At 32.7% G+C, this 20,572-nt stretch overlaps 1 protein-coding gene across 1 annotated transcript; it reads left to right on the forward strand.

Moving 5' to 3' along the window:
• The first annotated feature begins 7,347 nt into the window (after positions 1 to 7,347).
• Positions 7,348 to 16,413, forward strand: LOC132271083 (serine/threonine-protein kinase PCRK1-like). The gene is made up of 5 exons (XM_059772346.1): positions 7,348 to 7,711; positions 8,419 to 8,824; positions 10,577 to 10,837; positions 15,055 to 15,177; positions 15,644 to 16,413. Exons 2-5 carry the CDS (start codon positions 8,444 to 8,446, stop codon positions 16,121 to 16,123), a joined length of 1,245 nt encoding a protein of 414 aa, XP_059628329.1. The 5' UTR covers positions 7,348 to 7,711; positions 8,419 to 8,443; the 3' UTR covers positions 16,124 to 16,413.
• Positions 16,414 to 20,572: the final 4,159 nt, after the last annotated feature.

Genomic DNA, 20,572 nt, shown 5'->3' on the forward strand with positions numbered 1-20,572 from the left:
GGTAAGCGCCCACCCGTACAGTTGGTATCAGAGTCTCTAAGAACTTAGTTCTTAATTCGATGTCACATCAAACCCTCGCCCTAGAGGGAGTGCGGGTAAGCAGGGTGACCCAAGTCGCAACGAAATTTGGGCGGGGAAGAATGTAATAAGGCTCATTTGTTTCACATTGGATCCGAATGAAAAAATAATTAGATATAAATGAGTGAATATACAATATTACTCAACAAGTTAGGAAAAAAAATTACTACCAGATTGGACACAAATTAAAAAGAAAATAACAAATAGAAATCAAATGAATATTTTTAATAGTTATTTTCCTTAAAACAATGATTATTATGGTCAATGACATCGAGATATATTGTCCAATAAAACGCTAGCATGCCAATGCTATCCCATGTTACCGTCTACACCCAATACAAATCACTTATGTTTCATCCCATGTACGATTGTGAAAAAGAAACTCTGGTCAATCTTTATTTAGTCTCTTAAAATTACGTCAAGCTTGAACTAGTAAACCAAAAAGAGAAAGTTGGTCAATATGGGTTTTTGTGAACCAAAATCCCAATTGAACCATGATTTGAAATTCCATCAATTGACAAAACTGGTAGTTTTTTCCAAAAGGAAATGATTTGGAAATTCCATCAATTGACAAAACTAGTAGTTCTTTAAAGACGTTGTATTTTTTAACTTATTTGACTTGCTTTATTTATTTTAAAAACAATCTTTTAAATATAGAAAATATCTTTTAATATAAGAAAGAGAGAAAATCTTAATATAACTTATTAACTTTAATTCAACTTCGACCTTTTTCGTAATTAAAAGTATTAATTTTTTCGTGCATGAGAAACCTCTTTCCCTTGAATAAGAAACTTAATTTATATAATTCACTTAAAATTTTTATAATTGTTTTGATTTGGTATTTTTTTATTACGGTTAAATTTTAATTAAATATTCAATAAAGATATATAGTTGAAAAATATAGATGGTGCATAAGATAATATATATACACACTTGTATATATAATGAAAATATTAATAGAGAAAAACATATTAGATATATAGAAAGAAACATAATGTAATTGTTTGCTATTTTTTTATTTTTATTATTCAATTGACGATTAGTTTATTAAAAGAGGAAACACAAATGCATAAAATAATTTAGTGTAAGGTGTAGTATGTTTATGAGTAGTGATATTTGCAGTGGATTGTCTAATCAAATAATTTTTAATTGGGCTATTTATATCAAATTCTTAATTCACTGTAATTATTCGGTGCAAAAATTATTTTCCATTTTGATAAAACCCGTTTAAATGTTGGATAAACATAACCTCGTATTTGTTTTAAAAATGATTGTATTTAGTGGCGGGGGTAAGAAATTTATTTCAGGTAAGAGAGTAATTAAAATATAATATAATGATTTTTTTTGAATTATTCATTTTTTAATTTTGAGGAACTTGTTGGGCCAATGACTTGGAAAAATAATCGGGATATATCGTCTTAGTTAAAATCTTCCTTCAAATCTATTTAATTTTGAATACAAATACTTTCATTTTTTTTTGGTCTACAAATTGTTGGTGCGACTGTCGCTGGATAAATTGAAGGGTGTTTATTTATTTATTTATTTTGGACTCCACCCCCTTATTCATATTTTAGAGAGCCAATACTACTCTACTTGACCCGATTTGAAACGAAAATAACAAATATGACATCACATAGAAATCAAGTGAATATTTTGTTGGTTATTTGATAAGAAGTATGAACATTTCTATAAAGGAGTCTTGACACTAGGAATGTCAATTTTTACCGCCCCGTTAATAACGGATATGGGAATACTTATTATACCGTTGGGGCGGATATGGATACAAATTTTGTACCCGTCGAGGGTCACGGGGCGGGTAAGAGTTCAATATACATATCCTAGGGGCCCCGCCCCGCCCCGCATATATATATATATATATATATATATATATATATATATATATTAATAAGTTATTTTAGCGGCTTACCCAACTCATCTCTTACAATCCTAATTTGGGATGTAAACTTGGTATTAAATTTGCTTTTGTTTTGGTTATGGTGGAAGTTGGAGCTTAGAACTTCTTGTGATTTGGTTGTATTAAATTTTTATTTTTGTTTATTATGTTCTTTGAATTATGTTATATGCATGTTATTTTTTTTATTTTTGTTAGAATACATAATTTTATTTATGTTGTGTCATTCCTAGACTTTGCACATTTAAATAGCAGGAGTTTAAGTTCCAAAAAGTGGGAGAAAAAAATTTGTTAGTGGGGCGGGCACGGGGGCACAGTATTTCCTAACGGGGCGGGGTTGGATATGAAAATTCAACCCGTCGCGGGTCTCGGGGCGGGCATGGACTTGACAAAAATTAAAAGGGGCGGGGCGGGATTTAGGAAAACCCGCTCCAAACCCGCCTCGTTGCCATCCCTACTTGACACTCCTCGAAGATATTTCATATACGTGTCTATAAATAATAAAAAAATATTCTTAGTTGGTACTCACACACACTTGTCTCCTTTGATACTTGAAATCCTGACCTCCCTTAGGAAGTAAGAGGCTGTACCGCTAATTTGGACACTTTTCAAACACTTCGTCGACACTTTCCAAACATTTTTAATACAAGTTTACCCAATAATCTTAAAAAGAATATAAATACTATCATGACACATTGGTGAAATAATAGCATATATGATATAAAAATCATTACAATTTCTAATTTATTTCAGAGCAACTCTTAGTATAAAAATTATAAATGAATTAAAGTTTTATAATACTATTATTGAATAGATGTATGAAAATAAAATTTTATATTTTTATATAACCGTATCTATAACGTACCCGTGTCTTACTTTTTAAAAATTTGACGTATCATCGTATCTGTGTCATATCGTGTCCGTGTCCCTTACTCGTATGTTATTTGCCTTAAAGCAATGTTTTCCTTTAAATCATTTAAATCTGTTTCATCTTAAATTTTACATTTTTTTTTTTTTTTTCTCTTCACATTGTTGGTAGTATCGTCACCGGAGGAATGAGGTGTTAAATGCACGGTATAAATTCAAGGATGTTATTTTTGCACTCTACCCCTTATTACTATTACTCAGACTTGGCATGATTTGAAAAGAAAATGACAAATATGACATTACATAGAAATCAAATGAATATTTTTATTGGTTATTTGCCTTTAAACTCTACACCCAATACAAATCACCTATACTGGCTATTCATATAATATTACTTCTAAGAGCATCTGCACCGATCTCTCCAAATTTTGACTCTCAAAAAATACAATTTCAGCTTTTCCAAAAGCCATGTCGATAATTCTCCGAACCACGTCAACAACTTTGGCTCTCCAGAAACAAGCACTCCATTAGACTCTCCGAATTTTCGCTCTCTAAATGACAATGTGTATCAAATAATATCCTTATAAATTATTAAAAGGTTGTGATTCATATTATAACTTTAAACAATATATTATCTATTATATGGATTAATAAATTAGAATTGATGTTATAACTTTAAATAATATATTATCCATTATATGGATTTTAAAAGTTAAGATTAATGTTATAACTTTAAACAATACATTATCCATGAATTAAAAGATAGGATTGATATTATGTTTCACGATTTGCCAACAACTTTCTAACTTAAATTCGGTGTATGTTTGACTACAAAACACTTCTTTAGCTTTTGTCATCTATACGAAAAAATTAAGAATAAATTAAAAGCTGAATGTTTAAAATATATATGAGTTTTATTTAAAACAATAAATAATTCATCATATTATCAGTATTGAAGTTACTAGGGCGATTCATTTCGATATTAGTCATGCACTCAAAAAATTTGATAATTTGTTTTAAAATGGCGGACTAATGATTCATCAAAGCTCTTGCATTTAGCCAAGATGGAAAACCAAGATGTTGTACATTATTTTCGAGGATTCGCTCTCATAACTTCTTCTTATTTTTGATCTGCCCCCGTAATCGCATTGGATGTAATGGACATCCACACCCAACATAAAGCCTCATTTTCGGCCGTGGACCAATTTGGATCTCGAATAATTGGTTGTTGTGTAGAAGGTTTGCAGTTATTTGATCGATGATCCATGGAATCAGATTGAGTTTGAAAATAATAGATAAAATTGAGAAAGTGGAAGATGAAGTAGCTTAAATGGTAGATAATAGAGATGGGTTAGATGTGAGGTGAATTGTGGTAGGAGCTGGGGCATTTATAGAAGAGAATTAGTTTTTTTAAGGTTTTTTTTTTTAAAAAAGTTTTTAAAAATTTTGATTTTTTTTTTTTATAAAAAATTATAGCTATTAAGGCATTATTTGTGTCAGCTAAACCGTGTCTTAAAGCCCATAAGTGCATGATGTGGCAGAATTTTAAAAAATAAAGCAAAAAAGTTTAAAAAATTAATTTTAAAGGGAAAAAAGAAAAAAGAAAAAAAAAAAAGGTTTTTAAATTTATTTTTGATCCAAAATCAATTTTTTTTAGGTAAATCACACTAACACGCCAGGAGCTTAAGTCAAATATTATCTAGATGAAGAATTTGGTTTTAACTTTCACTCATATTTGGAATAGTGGAATCGTATTTCACTTATATCCCAAATGTAACTTTTTAGTGGTGTCAGGGTACTTTTAAGTGTAAAATGACTATACTACCTTTTTTGATGTGTGTTGACTTTGTTTCCAATGTAAAATGACTTAACTACCCGAGACTTATTTTAAATTACCAACTAAATGTATATTACACATTATATTATACCTATTATATATATAAAGTCCTGATCTCTTGCTCCCTATGGAGTAAGAAAATTAATTCACACTTTTTATATAGACCGTTAGATTAAATCTAACGGTTATTTTTCAAATCCACCTACAGTATTTTTTTTTAACACAAAACCACTCTCACCTTATTTTTAGTTTCTATATTTAATTTTACCATTATCACCTATTAACAATAAAAAGGTAATTATCAAAATAAAAAAAGAAACCTTTGAAAAAAAATAATACCAGTATATTTTACTTAAAAAATTGTTTTTATTTAGATGTTTCTTTGAAAGAAAAATAATACTCGTATCTTTCAATTTTGAAATAACAGTATGATATTATAGCCTTTTCCTAAAAAAATTTTTTTGTTCTCCGTATGAGTAAATTAATATACTTCTCTAGTATAAGTAAAGTTACCAACAAATATACTGTAATATTGCATTTTGAAATATCGAATTGATTTATTGGACTTGAAATTGAAGAAAATTTCATTTAAAGTTTGAACAAAAATTCTTTCTATTTCAATTTGAAGTTGAGCATTTGGTGAAATTCATTATTAAATTTGTGAATTTGTGAGTTTGATTATTGGATGATGATGATTTTCAACAGTTAACCAATTGAATAACTCCAAAACCCACTCGCCACCGGAATCCAGTGCAATTGCCGCCTCCACGCTCGACCTCACACTTCCATCATAAATAACTACATTGTAAATCTGACCTAAATTTAATCGCCATGTTTTAACAAACACTCAATCGCAAATCCGAAGTAGTAGTTGTAACCTAAGTCACATGATTCGTACGCTGATCCATGTTTTTGGAATGGATTCGCTGAAAATTCGCGAACTTGAAATTTGAGTTCACGGATTCTAATTTGTAATATGTGGATTGGGCCAGATGGGGCGGATTCACCTCTTGCGAGCACAATAATGATTATTGGACTGGGCCAAATGGGCCGGATTTTGACCAATCAAGCTTCCTGTGAGCATGACAGTGTGATGGCATTATTTATAAAAAAATTTCAGGAAGTATCGAACACGGACCCATTCAATTACCGCTAGGCCACTACGGTGCATCTGGGCTTCCAAATAATCAAAACCCATTTTCGATGTTTTGGATAGTCACACAATAATATTAAATTAAAATACAATAAAATGTAAATATCTTATTCTCGATTTAATAGTACTGTAGTGTTGTTGTATCTTCATATAATATGTTTTGCAGATATAATGTGTTATTCGAGTATTGCACTGTTGTTACATTCTTGATATAATGTGCTGCATTTTTTATTTAGTATTTTTTTTATTGTCAATATAAAATGTACCGAATGGTACCCAACCCAAAACGTACACGAAAGAATCTCATTGTAGATGTGGAATTTGCTGTTCTCCAAACATAAAATAGAAAAAAAATTAGAACAAAAAAAAAATTAAAAAAATTACCATTCCCATTCTCATCACCATCCAAGTTAATTTTTAAAAATCAATTTAGGATAAAAAAAATTCAAAACCTAAACTGAAAGCACAACACAAAAGAAAAGAAAAAAACTAATTACCATTCCCACACCATTATCATCAAAGGAATTTAATAGTTCTTGAAGTTTTAATAATTATTTAATAATTTTTAATGCTAACAACATCAATTACATGTTCAACTCTATTTTTTTTTTTTTTTTATTTGTGAAATCTTTCGTTACTACTTATAAAGATCAATATCAAACTTTTATGAGAGATAGAAGAGAAAGTTAATATAAAATAGAGAAAGACTTTAAAAAGGCAGGAAATAGGAGAAAAAATAGGGGTTAACAAATAAAAAAAGTGGAGTGTAAATATGACTTCTCTAAAATAAACCAGTTTATGATTTTAAATATAAAAAAATTGTTCTTTCTTTCTTTATTTTATTTTATTTTATTTAAGGGAGGGGATAGAAACAAATTATTATATAACATATATATAAATTGATATTATAAGTACCTGTTTATTGGTATAATTTTTTTTTTCTTTTTTGAAAGTTATTTATTGTCATAAATTTATATGATATATAAGTATATATTGTCTTTTAATTATAAACATTATGAAATATCATATATATATATATATATTACTATATTTACACTATGGTCCAAAATTTAAGACCCTGTCAAATTAAAGGTAATAACGATGGCCTTGCCCCAAATCGGCAATAATCGTTGTTTTTTCTCAATTGTCTCAAAGAGAACGTTGAAAATTATTCTTTATTAGATTACCATAATAGCTGTAGACTTGTCTCACTATATATTGGATTGTTTTATTATTATTCAAAAACATCTCTTTCCATTACGTGAAAAAAAAAAAAAAAAAAGAAAAAGAAAAAAGTGCAGTGTACTTGTGTACACCAAAATCTATATTTATAATCATATGAAATTTCTGTAGAATCTTCCCACTTTCAACTACACGTCACACAATCTTAGTTCCGAATGCCACGCATCAACCTCCGTGTTTCTTACGGGTATATCTTGGATAAAGCCTCTCCTCTCTCTGGCTTTCGCTTTAGCTTTCTCAAATCCCCTTCCTCGAAAGCTCACAAGTCCACATATCCAAAATCGCGGTTTTATTAGCTCTAAAGTCTAATCTCTCTCTCTAAAACACATTCTCTCTCCTAATTAATATAGTTAACATATTTTCCAGTGGTGTATATATTATGGTTGGTGACCTGAACTCCAGCTGCTGATCATTGACTTCTTCCCTAGATCATGGGGTGCTCGTTTGCCCACTTGGGGTCCCCTCAACTCCCTTGTCTGGATTATTTCAATTCTCTCTTAAAACCAACCGTCTGTCATCACCATTCTTGAGGGTTAGCACTCAACTCACAAGATTGTTCCTTCACTCATACTCAGATTATTCACAAGATTGTTCCTTCACTTATACTATCAGATTATAAGAGGTGAGTCTTTATCCTTATTCTATATATTTAGTTATTTATTTTTGTTGAATTTGAATTTTATGGGTAGCAATATGAATTGGTTGTGCTTCTCAGTTAGTTTCTGAAATTGAGATTATCAATTTGATATTTTACATGAAGGTGTGTGGATTCAAGGAATAGTTTGGGTTGAACTGTAATAATACTTGGGCGTTGACATTTCAAGTTTTCTCTCTCTTCTTTTCTTTTTCGTTTATTTTCTTTATTTTAAATTGTTTGGGTAAAGTGTGTAATCTCAAATTTGGTGAATTGGGTTTTCTGAAGATTCCTTAAGGAAGTTTAGTAGATGAAACTTATGGTGATCATAAGAACATGGTTTTGAAATTTGGTTACTTGAAAAGTTGGGTCATGGATGGTTTTCATAATTGAACTACTTATTTTAAGATTGCTTTATGAAATGGTTGCCTATGTAAAATGAATATTGAGTTGACCCTCCATTAAGTGTTTTTTTTTTTTTGGAGAAGACTTTTATCTAATATCTATTATTTCTTTGTTGTTTATGTTTTTATTTTTATTTTTGGAATTTATGATGCATGGATTTTGGGTGTGATTTGAATTGTTATTGATGACCTTGTTTTTAGTAGTTTATGATTAAGTGTTTTTATTACGGCTTCAATTAATGGTTCTTATACATATTTGTATCTGTTTTGCTTATGGCTGTGGATATGCAGTGAGGAAATTGAAGTTTTTGGGGCTATGACTTGTTTCCCCTTCTCCAGTAGAGACAAAACTAAAACTGAAGAATCAAAGTCGAAATCGGTATTGGTTCACTCCACTTCGACATCAACTGAACGTGAGGTGAGGAAATCTGGCTCTGACTTCAATTCTCAGAATGTCTCGGATGTTAGCACAGAGTTCAATACCAGAATCTCATTTACAAGTTTGTCTCAAAGACATAGCAATCTCAGAGTATTTACATATGCGGAGTTGAAGACAGCCACAAAAAATTTTAGTCGCTCCCTTATGCTTGGAGAAGGTGGGTTTGGGGGAGTATACAAGGGCGTGATACGGGATATTGAAGATTCAAACAAAAAAATTGAAATTGCTGTTAAACAACTCAGCAGAAGGGGGTTGCAGGCAAGGTTTCTTCCTTTTCAATTTAGGTCATCGCACTGGTATTATGTCTTCAAATTTGTGTTTGAAAATAGACAAATTGCATCGAATCACACACTGTAGATTGAATACAAGAACAACACCGTGCATTAGTTTTGAGAACAACAATGAAGTTAGAGATAGTTGGTAAGGGACATTTTAATTATCAATGATAATGGGAGTAAACATGCTAGATTGTACCCTAAAAATTATTGATCTGGCTTTTGACATTAATTTACGCAACCGTGCATTAGTTTTGAGAACAACAATGAAGTTAGGATTAGTTGGTAAGGGACATTTTAATTATCAATGATAATGGGAGTAAACATGCTAGATTGTGCCCCAAAAATTATTGATCTGGCTTTTGACATTAATTTACGCTGTCATGCTGAAGTTTATATTGGAGTGGCACCAAATATTTTGAGATAATAATCTTTTGTTTGTTGAATTACAACACAGTGTATGCAGTATACCTAATATCTCCTTTAGTGTATCACCTCAGAGTCAATCCGTGTTAAGCCATCACTTTTGTCATCGGTGCTTTAGCCTTTTATCTTGTATCTGTTTTTTGCTTTATTTTTGTATTTGGGGTCTTCTTTTGCACTTTGATCTCTTTTCTATCCACTGATTCTGGAAATCTTTAGATATTCTTCATCTATTTAATCTTTATATCATGCAAACAATTATAGTGCTTCCCTGACCATTGGATTTACTTACCTAAAATAGATATAGTTTCTCTATGCTATATAGAGAACCTTCATATTTCTCATATCGGTAAATACTGATCATATTGTCTTATTTGGTTGAAAATTTATTGTATTCTTTTGATGTGCATGTCAATTTCTCAATAAAGTCCAGGAACATGTGCTTAAATGGGGTATTAGCAATCAATTAATTTGGGGTATCTTCTTTTTCCTTAAAGATCTTCTTGGAGAACCATCAAATGGGAAAAATGATGTTACTTTTTTCTGGTAACCCATGTTTGCAACGATCAGGTAGAGTGGGCAGTGATGGACCCAGAAAATTTGGTGAGGGGGGGCGAATTTTTAATTTGTGGGTCCAAAATTATATGATGGGTTCATTTTTGTAATTTTAATAGGGTTTTTTTTCATAAATTTTAAAAAAATTTAAGTATAAAATGAAAAAAAAAAAAATCAGTGGGGCAAATTATAATTATAGTGGGGGCATCTTCATAAATTATCAATATTTGAAGTATAAAATGATAAAAAAAAAGAATCCAGTGGGGGCGAATTGTAATTTTAGGGGGGGCATTTTCATAAATTTTAAAAACATTAGAGTATAAAATGAAAATATTAAAAATTCAGGGGGGGCATCTGCCCCCCTAGTCCCCTGCTGGGTCCGTCCCTGAGAGTGGGCTTCGGTAGACTTGCCCATCAATAAGTTGGTGATCTTGAATTTCCAGAGCTTTTTATTTGAAACCTTTACCGCCAAAGTTGTTATTTATCTCATTCTTCTCCAAGTCTTCCAGATGCTTCAGACTTGGAAAACTTATATTGGCCTCCTAATTACAGTATGTTTTAAACTAGACTGAAATTAATCTGGGTTTTTTCTTCTTTTCCTTTCTTTTCTTCCTTCCTTTTTTCATAGTGCTTGTTAAATTATTTACTTTCTCCCATGTGATTAATGTTCTTTTCCTATATGTAGCCTTATTCTGTTCTTTTGAAATATAAATTTTCTTCAAATATCTTCCTTAGATTCCCATCGTTTATCTCACAGGGGCACAAGGAATGGGTGACAGAAGTAAATGTCCTTGGGGTTGTTGAACATCCGAATCTTGTCAAACTTGTAGGTTATTGTGCTGAGGATGATGAAAGAGGGATCCAACGTCTTCTGATTTATGAATATATGCCCAACAGGAGTGTGCAAGATCATTTATCAAGTCGATTTCAGACACCTCTTTCTTGGACTACAAGACTAAAAATAGCCCAGGACACTGCTTGTGGCTTAGCTTACCTCCATGAACGAATGGATTTTCAGGTATTTATTTTTTTCTTATTGCCAGGTTGTTGCTATTCCATTGATATATGGTCATCTATTAATTTTTTGTTAATGATAGAAATTGAACTGAAGGCAGGCCTTGGCGCAATGCTAAGGTTGCTCCATTGTGACCTGGAGGTTACGTGTTCGAATGAAAAACAACCTCTCTGCATGCGGAGGTAAGGCCCTGCATCTAATCCTCCGCGGACCCGCAATGGCCCTTCTATGAATTGGACCCTTAATTTCACTCCTCGCTTTTTGACACCGTGCCATCATTTTTCTAACAGCTTTGGCTTACTGTGGTGGGTGATACTATACATTTGCACCTCCCACATTGTCTTATATCAGATGTATGATGATTTATGGAATTTTTTGGGTTGCCTGATATGGTTCAGAAAAGGGAAAAAAGTTAACACTAGAGATGTATTTAGACGGTTTTGTAAAAGAATGTGGGCAAAAAAGAACTTTTTATCAAAATAAGCAGTAGCAGGACATGGAATGGATGCTATGGTTCTGGTATTGATCAACACAAGTTTTGCAAACAAAATTCTTCAATATTTGTTAGCTAAAACAGGCCAACTTTAATTATTTGTATCAATGTCTCAGGGAAGGCTTTGTTTGTAGTTCATTCATTGAGTTTTTTAAAATTATGAACAAACTCTAGGTAGGCTCTAGTCCTCAAAGGAGGGTTTCTACTGGACACTTTGTGTGCACCTGAGTTTTGTCTACCTTAGCGTTTTCTTTAAACCCTTCAATATTTGTCTCTCTTCCTCACACCCAATTCTAAGGTCTCTCATTCTTATTCTCGATTCTGTTGACATCAAAAGATGTCAAATCGAATACCTACCAATGAGAATAATTGAGAACATGTAAAATAAATTAGAAATTTTGTAACAGATTTTGAAAACAATAACAGTTCTTGCTTGAACTTTCTCAAATAACTTGTTTTGATTATAACTTTATATGGCAAAGTGAAGTTGCTAACTGAGTCAATTGTCTTTTTGACACTCCTCTCAGAGTCTCAGTTTGATGCATGACTTTGTTGACATATAGTTGGGTCAACTTCAAATCCCTATCCAAGCTGTTGTTCAAATCCTCGTGTTGAGTCAGCCACTCAATCGTATGTTATACTTACAGTATTTGCAACTGTCATTGCACGAAAGTTGAGCAGTAGGTGGCCAAGGACCATTAAGCTAGGAAGCCATGGGGTGGGGAAAGAGTGCGTGCATCTGAGAGAGAGAGAGAGAGAGAGGGAGGTTTGAGGTGTGGTCGCTCGATATCTCTGTCCTCCATCTTCATCTTCCTCTAAGACAAAAATTACCGCTCAAGGCAGAGGACTATTTAAGGTGGTTGTGCTTGCGGAAATGGATTTATTCAGGGAAAGGGTTGCATTAAAATGCAAGTCTATTTTTGTCTCTTCCCACTACATTATAGTTTCCCGTGTCTCCTTCTCATCCTTGTGTTATGAGGCCTTCAAACTGTCATGTTGGTGATCTTTCTTCCTTTTTCGCATGCAAAACCCACTATGAGACCCTGCTACATTGTGGATGTACTCTGTTACAAAGAAATTGTAGATTGCACATCGAGCACCAAAAGTTTTAGAGATGAAAGGAGAGCTTTGATGGGTCTTGATTAAGAAAATGTTTTAGAGAGAGAGTTATGATGGGTATTGAATCTTTTGATTATCAGAAAGATTTTAAGAGAGCAGTTTTAGAGAGAAAAGAGGACAACTTAGTCTTTTCACAAAATTTGATTTTCTTAACCTTAAAACATTGTCAATGTTAATTTTAAAATTGTAAAATCACACCTTGTGTTAACGCCATCTAACATAAATTTGAGAGGTCAGTCTAATATTTGAAAACACAGGTTTTTTTAGAGCACAGCAGAGGACGTTGTAATTTCACAAACCTCTGGGGAGAGATATGTAGTTTCCCTAAAATACTTTGTCATGAACTCGAGGTTCTAATCCTGGGTTATAATAGTTCTTAGAGCAGTCCTTCATTAACATTGAATTTGTTGCTTGCAAAAAGCCCAATGAATTAACAGGTTTACTTCTAAACTTAAATGGGCACTTTCAACACTGAACAGAGTAGTTCTTTTGCTTTCAGTTGTAACTTTCTACAAGAAACACAATACCTCTGTTTTCACTGTTGTCAAGTAGAGTGAAATAAGGTCATGCTTAAACTTTAAAGGGCAAAAGGGTCATGCTTTATTGGCCAAATGGACTGATTGAACATTTGAACATGAAATGAATCTCAGCCCTTTCCCGGACCATGGTCGTTAGATCCACTGTAGTGATATAATGGACTGGTATTGTATAATTTTAGACCATAGGTATAAATCCAAGACAGGTTCTTTTAAAACATCCAACTTGGAAACTAGATTTTGATGATATTATCTTGTGGAATAGGGATAGTAACAGTATTTAAACATGTTACCAACCACATCACTTTGTATGGTTTACCTCAAGATGTTAAAGCTTTTATGGTACCGAACTGATAAATGACAACCTGAGAACCTCGCTGGAGGGTTAGGATTAGAAGGAATGTAAGACAGTCCCAAAAAAGATTACACAAGTGCACAAAATAGGCATTCACTCCAATAGAGAAAGGAAAAATTGAGCAAACATGCTTAATGCCAAAGTTATCACTGCACAAAGTTTCAGATCCAACCTTGACTTTTGGATCTTCAGGACAAGAATGAAAGTAGGAGACGAGAGTATAAAAGTGCTCATTGGTATATTTTTGTGGCAATGAATGTGAGAGAAACCAATAATCGTACCTCACCTATTGTTCCCCGAAGGCGTTGTATAAGCTTAGTTTGAAATATAATCACTTTTAAAAAGTTTAAAATATTCATATGAAATGAAGGTGTACAAGAGTATTATCAAAGATGAAACATTGGAAGAATTGGTGCATTTTACTTGTTAGAGGAGAGATGCTAAAGGAGCTGACCTTCAAGGGAGTTAGTTGGGTTCTGTAGGTCAATATAAACTCAGAATTGGTGCATTTTACTTGTTAGAGGAGAGAAGCTAGATGATTTACATTATTTTGGCGTTGTATAAGCTTACTTCGAAATATAATCACCTTTAAAAAGTTTAAAATATTCATATGAAATGAAGGTATACAAGATTATATCAAAGACGAAAAATTGGAAGAATTGGTGCATTTTACTTGTTAGAGGAGAGATGCTAAAGGAGCTGACCTTCAAGGGAGTTAGTAGGGTTCTGTAGGTCAATATAAACTCAGAATTGGTGCATTTTACTTGTTAGAGGAGAGATGCTAGACGATTTACATTATTTTGGCAGAGTACATGTAGTGAATAAAACAAAAAGGAAGAAGTAATAAATGGCTAATAGACTCATGCAAATTTATGAGTAGTAACATATGCCCAAACTGCCCATCTGCATTGTGGATCATCCACACCTAACATTAAACTCATACACAGGATATTATTATCCCTATGACGGAGCTCTCTCTCTCTCTCTCCCTCTTGCACGCGTGCATGCAACATGACCTTGTCTCACTGAACTACTAGGTTTAAGATGTTATAATAGTATTAGATACAGTCATCTCGAAATTCGATGCTGATTGACCTCTGGGCATTATATTTTTAAATTCCTGGCTAAAATTTCCCACTTCTATTGCCAGAGATCATGTGCCTTGGGGGTGAACTGCACCTGATCTTTTATGGAATCTTGAATGTAAAGGCTGTCAGATGTTGGGAGAAGAAATCCTTTTCTTCTAACCCCTTTTAATGTGAATATGGATTTTACAAAGCACATCAATGATGTTGTGGATTATAGTACAAGAATGTTTGTAAAGCTTGACATCTTTTTTTGTTACTTCATTCATATGTGCTTATTTCTTCTTTCAGTGTATATATTTATATATATATATATTTTAAATTTATATATATCTCTCTCTACTGCAATCACAAAGTATCCCAGAATTCCTTCTGTTATTTCAATTTTCTGAAATTCTTGACATCATATCGCTGGCTTATCATTGAGAGTATAGGTACTGAGATGGGTGGTGTTTTAGTAAGCTTCAGTGTTTAGGAGTGGTTTGGGTTGGGCAAAGGAGGGATGCGGGAATGGTAATGGTTTAATAAGTTTTTTTATAGAGATTACAAAATTCTCTCTACTTAATCGTTGATGGTCGTATGAAAAGCCCACAATATTTTCCTAAAGGCAATTTTGTGTTATATTGGCACAGATTATTTTCAGAGATTTTAAGTCTTCAAACATTCTCCTGGATGACCAATGGAATGCAAAACTTTCAGACTTTGGATTAGCCAGGCTGGGTCCTTCCGATGGTTTTAGCCATGTCTCAACGGCGGTAAGTTCATACGACATTTTCCTTACTTCAATATATCACCATTCTTTTCTTTATCTTTTTCCCCTTATTTTGTGCAAAGACGTATTATTATTATTATTATTATTATCAATTCAGATGATTTCATTTGTTCGAAGTATTTGACAATTGATGATTTCATTTGTTCGAAGTATTTGACATCATCATCATCATCATCATCAATTCAGATGATTTCATTTGTTCGAAGTATTTGACCTTTTTTGGGGACCATCATCATCATCATCATCATCATCATCAATTCAGATGATTTCATTTGTTCGAAGTATTTGACCTTTTTTGGGGACCATTCAAATATTACTTTTCAATGATAATCTAAAAGTTCATTTGTTTCCTTAATTCCTTTCATGCATTTTTAACTGTACAAAAATCACCATTGTGAGAATGCATTTGAAATATTTGAAAGGAATGAATTGACCTAAGATCCAAACAGGTTGTAGGAACTGTAGGATATGCGGCCCCAGAATACGTCCAAACTGGGCGCCTCACATCCAAGAGCGATGTGTGGAGCTATGGAGTCTTCCTCTATGAACTCATCACGGGTAGGCGTCCTTTGGATCGAAATCGACCTAAGAACGAGCAGAAACTCTTGGATTGGGTCAGGCCACACCTTTCTGACATAAATAAGTTTCAACTCATCTTGGACCCTCAGCTAGACGGGAAATACTCCCTCAAGTCTGCTCAAAGGCTAGCAGCCATAGCTAACAGGTGCTTAGTGCGGCAACCAAAAAGTCGCCCCAAGATGAGTGAAGTCTTGGTTATATTGAACCGGGCTGTGGAGCCAACAGAAATTGGAAGCCCTCAACCCCCTCTGAAGAGTCCCACTCCAAAAGATGCTCGCAAAAAGACCACGAGAGAAGATCTGAAGAGAAGGTTTCTCGAGGTGGTTTGTATGGCGAACATGGAGACCTAAGCTCTTGAGGACTACTTAAATTGTTGCAGATTTTCTTGTCACGTGGGTGAACAAAGCTCATGCAGAAGGGCTGGCTCATTCGTTGAACGTTCATCCTGTTTTGATCTTTATGTGTTTGGTGCAATACAATTTGTACAGCGTTCAAGTAAAATTTTACAATATGTGAGTTATTCTAAAGAATGAATGTTTCAGCTGAAAAAAAAAAGCATAGATATTTCTTCTCGAACAATTATATACGAATAAATAATTGTAATTCTAATTTAGCAAATGAAATTTTTTTATTTTTATTATTATTATTTTTTTAATTTCCTTACTTCCTGAATTGGATGATTTCATGATAAAAAAATAAATTAATAAAATACAAAAATATGGAATACATCTCTCAACGTCCAAGTCACTTATTCAGTAACAATGTGTTACAAATAATGAGACTTGCTACGATTATGATGGTAACACATTTTTACATGTCTAATAAATTCAATTGAGATTCAACTAAACTAAATAATGATTTAGTTTTGCCTTCTTGGTGTAATTTAATTGGAATAAGTCTTAAAGGGTTCATTGCCATAAACTTTGAATTGTTAATTAAAGAATCAATTAAAGATCAAAGTTTAAAAACACAGTTTTGAAATTGATTCTGATTAAACCGAGTCACTTTGAAAGAGATCTCAAATAAGCTATTTCTAGTAAAAAGATTATGTCTATTTATTTCTTTATATAAAGAAATTTGTGAAATTATTCACACACACCAAGGCACATTTATATGATATTTTTTCAAATTTGTGAACTTAGACTCATTAAGAGTAATATCTTAAGGTAAGAAATTCAAACTTATATTCAAAAAAATGTAAGTTGCAAAGCAGTAAAAAAATATATGCTTGAAAAAAAAAATTATGTTTTTGCAGTTGAAAAGAAACGAAAATTTTTCAATGAGATGGCTGCAAAAAGTTTCTTATGAAAAAAGTTACCACTAGATCAGACCGAAAGCTACCTTGACTTGAAAAAAAACACAGAATAAGGAAAATAGTTGGCTACTCATTAGAGTGAAATCCGCCATAGAAAAAAAATAGAAGAAGAAGGGATTTCAGGAAGAAAACCTCGGCATGTTTAGGTCTCTCTCTCTATATATATTCTGAATATCACCATAAAATTTAAAAAAATAACAAAAATATTTTTATTTCTTCATAATTTTTTTGTTATTTGCATTTATTTATTTGTTTGATTATATGAGAGGTCATACATGGTTAACGAGGACTTGAAATTACAAAAGGTGCAATTTATGGCATACTTAGATATATCGATCCAAGCTCAATCGATCGACCCAAGACAGTACATCAATCGACACTCAATGTTGCTCAATTTTAGAGAGTTTGCAAATCCTTGATCGAACATCTGCCCTCCTTGATTGATCAAAACACCTTTAGTTCAATTGAAGAATATACAAGTTTTTGTCTAGAAGGTCAAAGTTCGAATCAAATTATTTTTAGCGACGGACAATTATTCAATTGTCTAATAGGTAGAGTGATCTATCCATCTAATTGTATCAATCTTGTTCTGCTCGATGAAATTTTTTATTTCGAGCTACCCAACACGGAAATAGTACCTTGATGGAAGGGTTTGGGACCAAATCCCTTCTGTTTTAATTTTTATTTTCTTTTCTCTAAATCATCATACATGGGGGATGAATATGATTTTATAGCATTGAGAAGCTAATCTGTACAAAATCCTGTTTGATTTGATTTGATTTGTCTATATTAACGGATTTCTTAACACCGTGTGAAAATTCACTAGTTAGTAGTTGCGATTGTCCCAAAACCCATTAGATTTGTATTTGTATTTCTCAACTCTTTATCTAATAAATTTTTATTTCTCAATCCAATAAATTTATTTTTGTATTTCTGTTATACCAATCATATTCAGCATTATCTTCCATTACAATTGATTTATGTTTTGAAAAATCTAATTTTAGTTTCTTAAATTTATAGTTTCTTATCGCAGTACATGTTTTGCATTTGATTTATAAAATATTGAATGATTGAACAGGATCAAACATGACTTTGAGAATAAACAGATTGGAACCGATGTAGTATCTCCCTACATCTATACAACATTTATCTAATTTAAAAAATTAGTAAGAATCCAATATTCATCAATGAGTTTAATTTTAGGATTAAAACTATGATTCTACAGTAACTAAATCTAGATGGCATACTATAAAAAACTGACGAGCCTCTAACTAACTATAAATATACGAGTCCTAACTTCCAACTTAATGTACTGATATGATGAATTATCATTAATGATTAAGATGTATATTTTTTTTTAGAACTCTCCACTTAATTATATACATATTTACAAAACTCTTTACCATTTTAGAATCCTCTTTAATCTGTCAATTTATGAACACTCTCTAATACCCTTCTACAATCCTCTCTAATTAGACCATCTCCAATGCAAAATGCTATTTTTGCATGTCAAATCTATATTTTGAGAGGAGCTACAGTGTCAAAATATTATATTTTAGCAATTCTGCTCCAATGATGCATTTCATCCAAAATGTTATTTTTTTGACACAACAACCATTATTTTTTAACTACTATTCCCAATTACAATTTTCAACAGCCATTTATTTTTATTTTTTTTGTGAGAGTATTTTATTTAGCTTATTTGCCTTATTAAAAATAAATAAATACAACAGACATATATATACACGCAACAGACATATACATAGATATACACACAACACTGACATATATATATAAACACAATTGACATATATATACATACAAGCACAACACCTAATTGGCAGCCTGAGAGAAAAGAGAGAAGGAAGAGAGCAATAACAGATTTGGTAATAGCTATATGTTGTATTATATTTGGCACAATATTTGGCAAAGTTATATTTTGGCAATCCATTTGACATGTCATTGGAGAGCCCATTTTAAACCACATGCTATATTTTAAAAATAGTAACCCAAATAGCAGCTCATTGGAGTTGCTCTTGCTACCAATTTATGCCAAGTCTCTAATATTTTAGAATCTGTCTTCTCTCAATGTAACACTTCACAATCTCTTCATACCATGTAGACACCACACAATGATCTTCTCTTGACTTGCCCAATCACATAATGAATTCTTGACTAGCGCAATCTTTTCGCAAAGGGCCAAAAGTGACCGTATTGTCACGCCCCGCCTATGGAGGTTGTGCCACGCAGGCGACACGCAGACGCTGAGGAGGACGCTGTATGGCAACTGCATGGCAAGTGGAGTTCTAGAGTCTTCCGGAGTAGTCTAGAGTTGTGTGGAAGATTCTAGATATGTGTAGTATATTCTAGAAGTGTGTGGAAGGTTCTAGAATTCTTCAGAATTGTGTGGAGTAGTATGGAGGGTTCTAGAATGTTGTAGATATGTATGGAGATGTGTAGAAGGTGGAAGAAGATTCAAGAGAATCAATCTCCACCGTTGGTTAGAATGCATCCTAGCCATCCATTAGGGATGGGGATGCCTATAAATAGGAGTAGGACTTCATTTTGCAACCAACAAGTCCTAGAGTGAGTCTTGAGAGCCTTGTAGAGAGCTTGAGTGCTAGCCTTGTACAAAGCATTCTTTGAAGTAATAGAAGTGTTCTTTCCTTGCCAACTTAAGTGCCTTAGTGTGTGTGAGTGTGCAAGCCAAGTGAGGAGAGGGCGGGGGCAACTACAACACTAGTAAGCGCACGAAGGGAGTGTGTTGGCTAAGGTGTGCACGGGAGTTAGGTTGACCAAGTACTTGCGAGAGTGGAAGTTGTTGGGAAACGTGCTAGTTTTAAAAACTTTTCGAGGGATTTAAATTCATAGATCTTGATTCATCACATAGAGACAAGTTTTATGCAAAAATAAAACATGATGTATCATTCAATTAAAAGATTGAATACTTACATCAAGGTTTGAGTAAACCTTAGATCTCTCCTCTAAAGTGAATGTTCTCACTTATTGTAGATCCCTTTTGCTAGACACCTTTTTCATGGATCTCCATCTTCTTGGTAATTGTTTTTGCCTTTAGGAATCACTCATAAGCTTCCATGAATGACCTTGGAAAACTAGGCTTGTGGGAGCCTCCATTAGATGAGAACATAAACCCTAATTTTCTAGAGAGAGAAAATTTATTCATTTTTCCTTCTCATAAAAATCACCCCCTAAAATATACATAGACCATGTATATTTATAGGCAACATAAAAATAAAGAAAAGGAAACAACAAATCCTTCTCCATCTCTAATTCATATGTCTCAAATCTAATATGATTCCAATATCAAGTTGGGCTATGAGTGAGAATCCATTGGGCCTATTATTTTATTGGCTACAATGAATTAATAATTGGCCCGGTCCATGGACCCAATTCAATTAATTCATAAATTAATTTCTACTCCACTAAAAGAAATTAATTGAACTCCAATTAAATAATAAATAAC

Source organism: Cornus florida, unplaced genomic scaffold (genome assembly GCF_030987335.1).
Source record: "Cornus florida cultivar Cherokee Brave unplaced genomic scaffold, ASM3098733v1 CherokeeBrave_3.0.0_Hap2_Chr08, whole genome shotgun sequence".
NCBI classification, from domain to species: Eukaryota; Viridiplantae; Streptophyta; class Magnoliopsida; order Cornales; family Cornaceae; genus Cornus; species Cornus florida.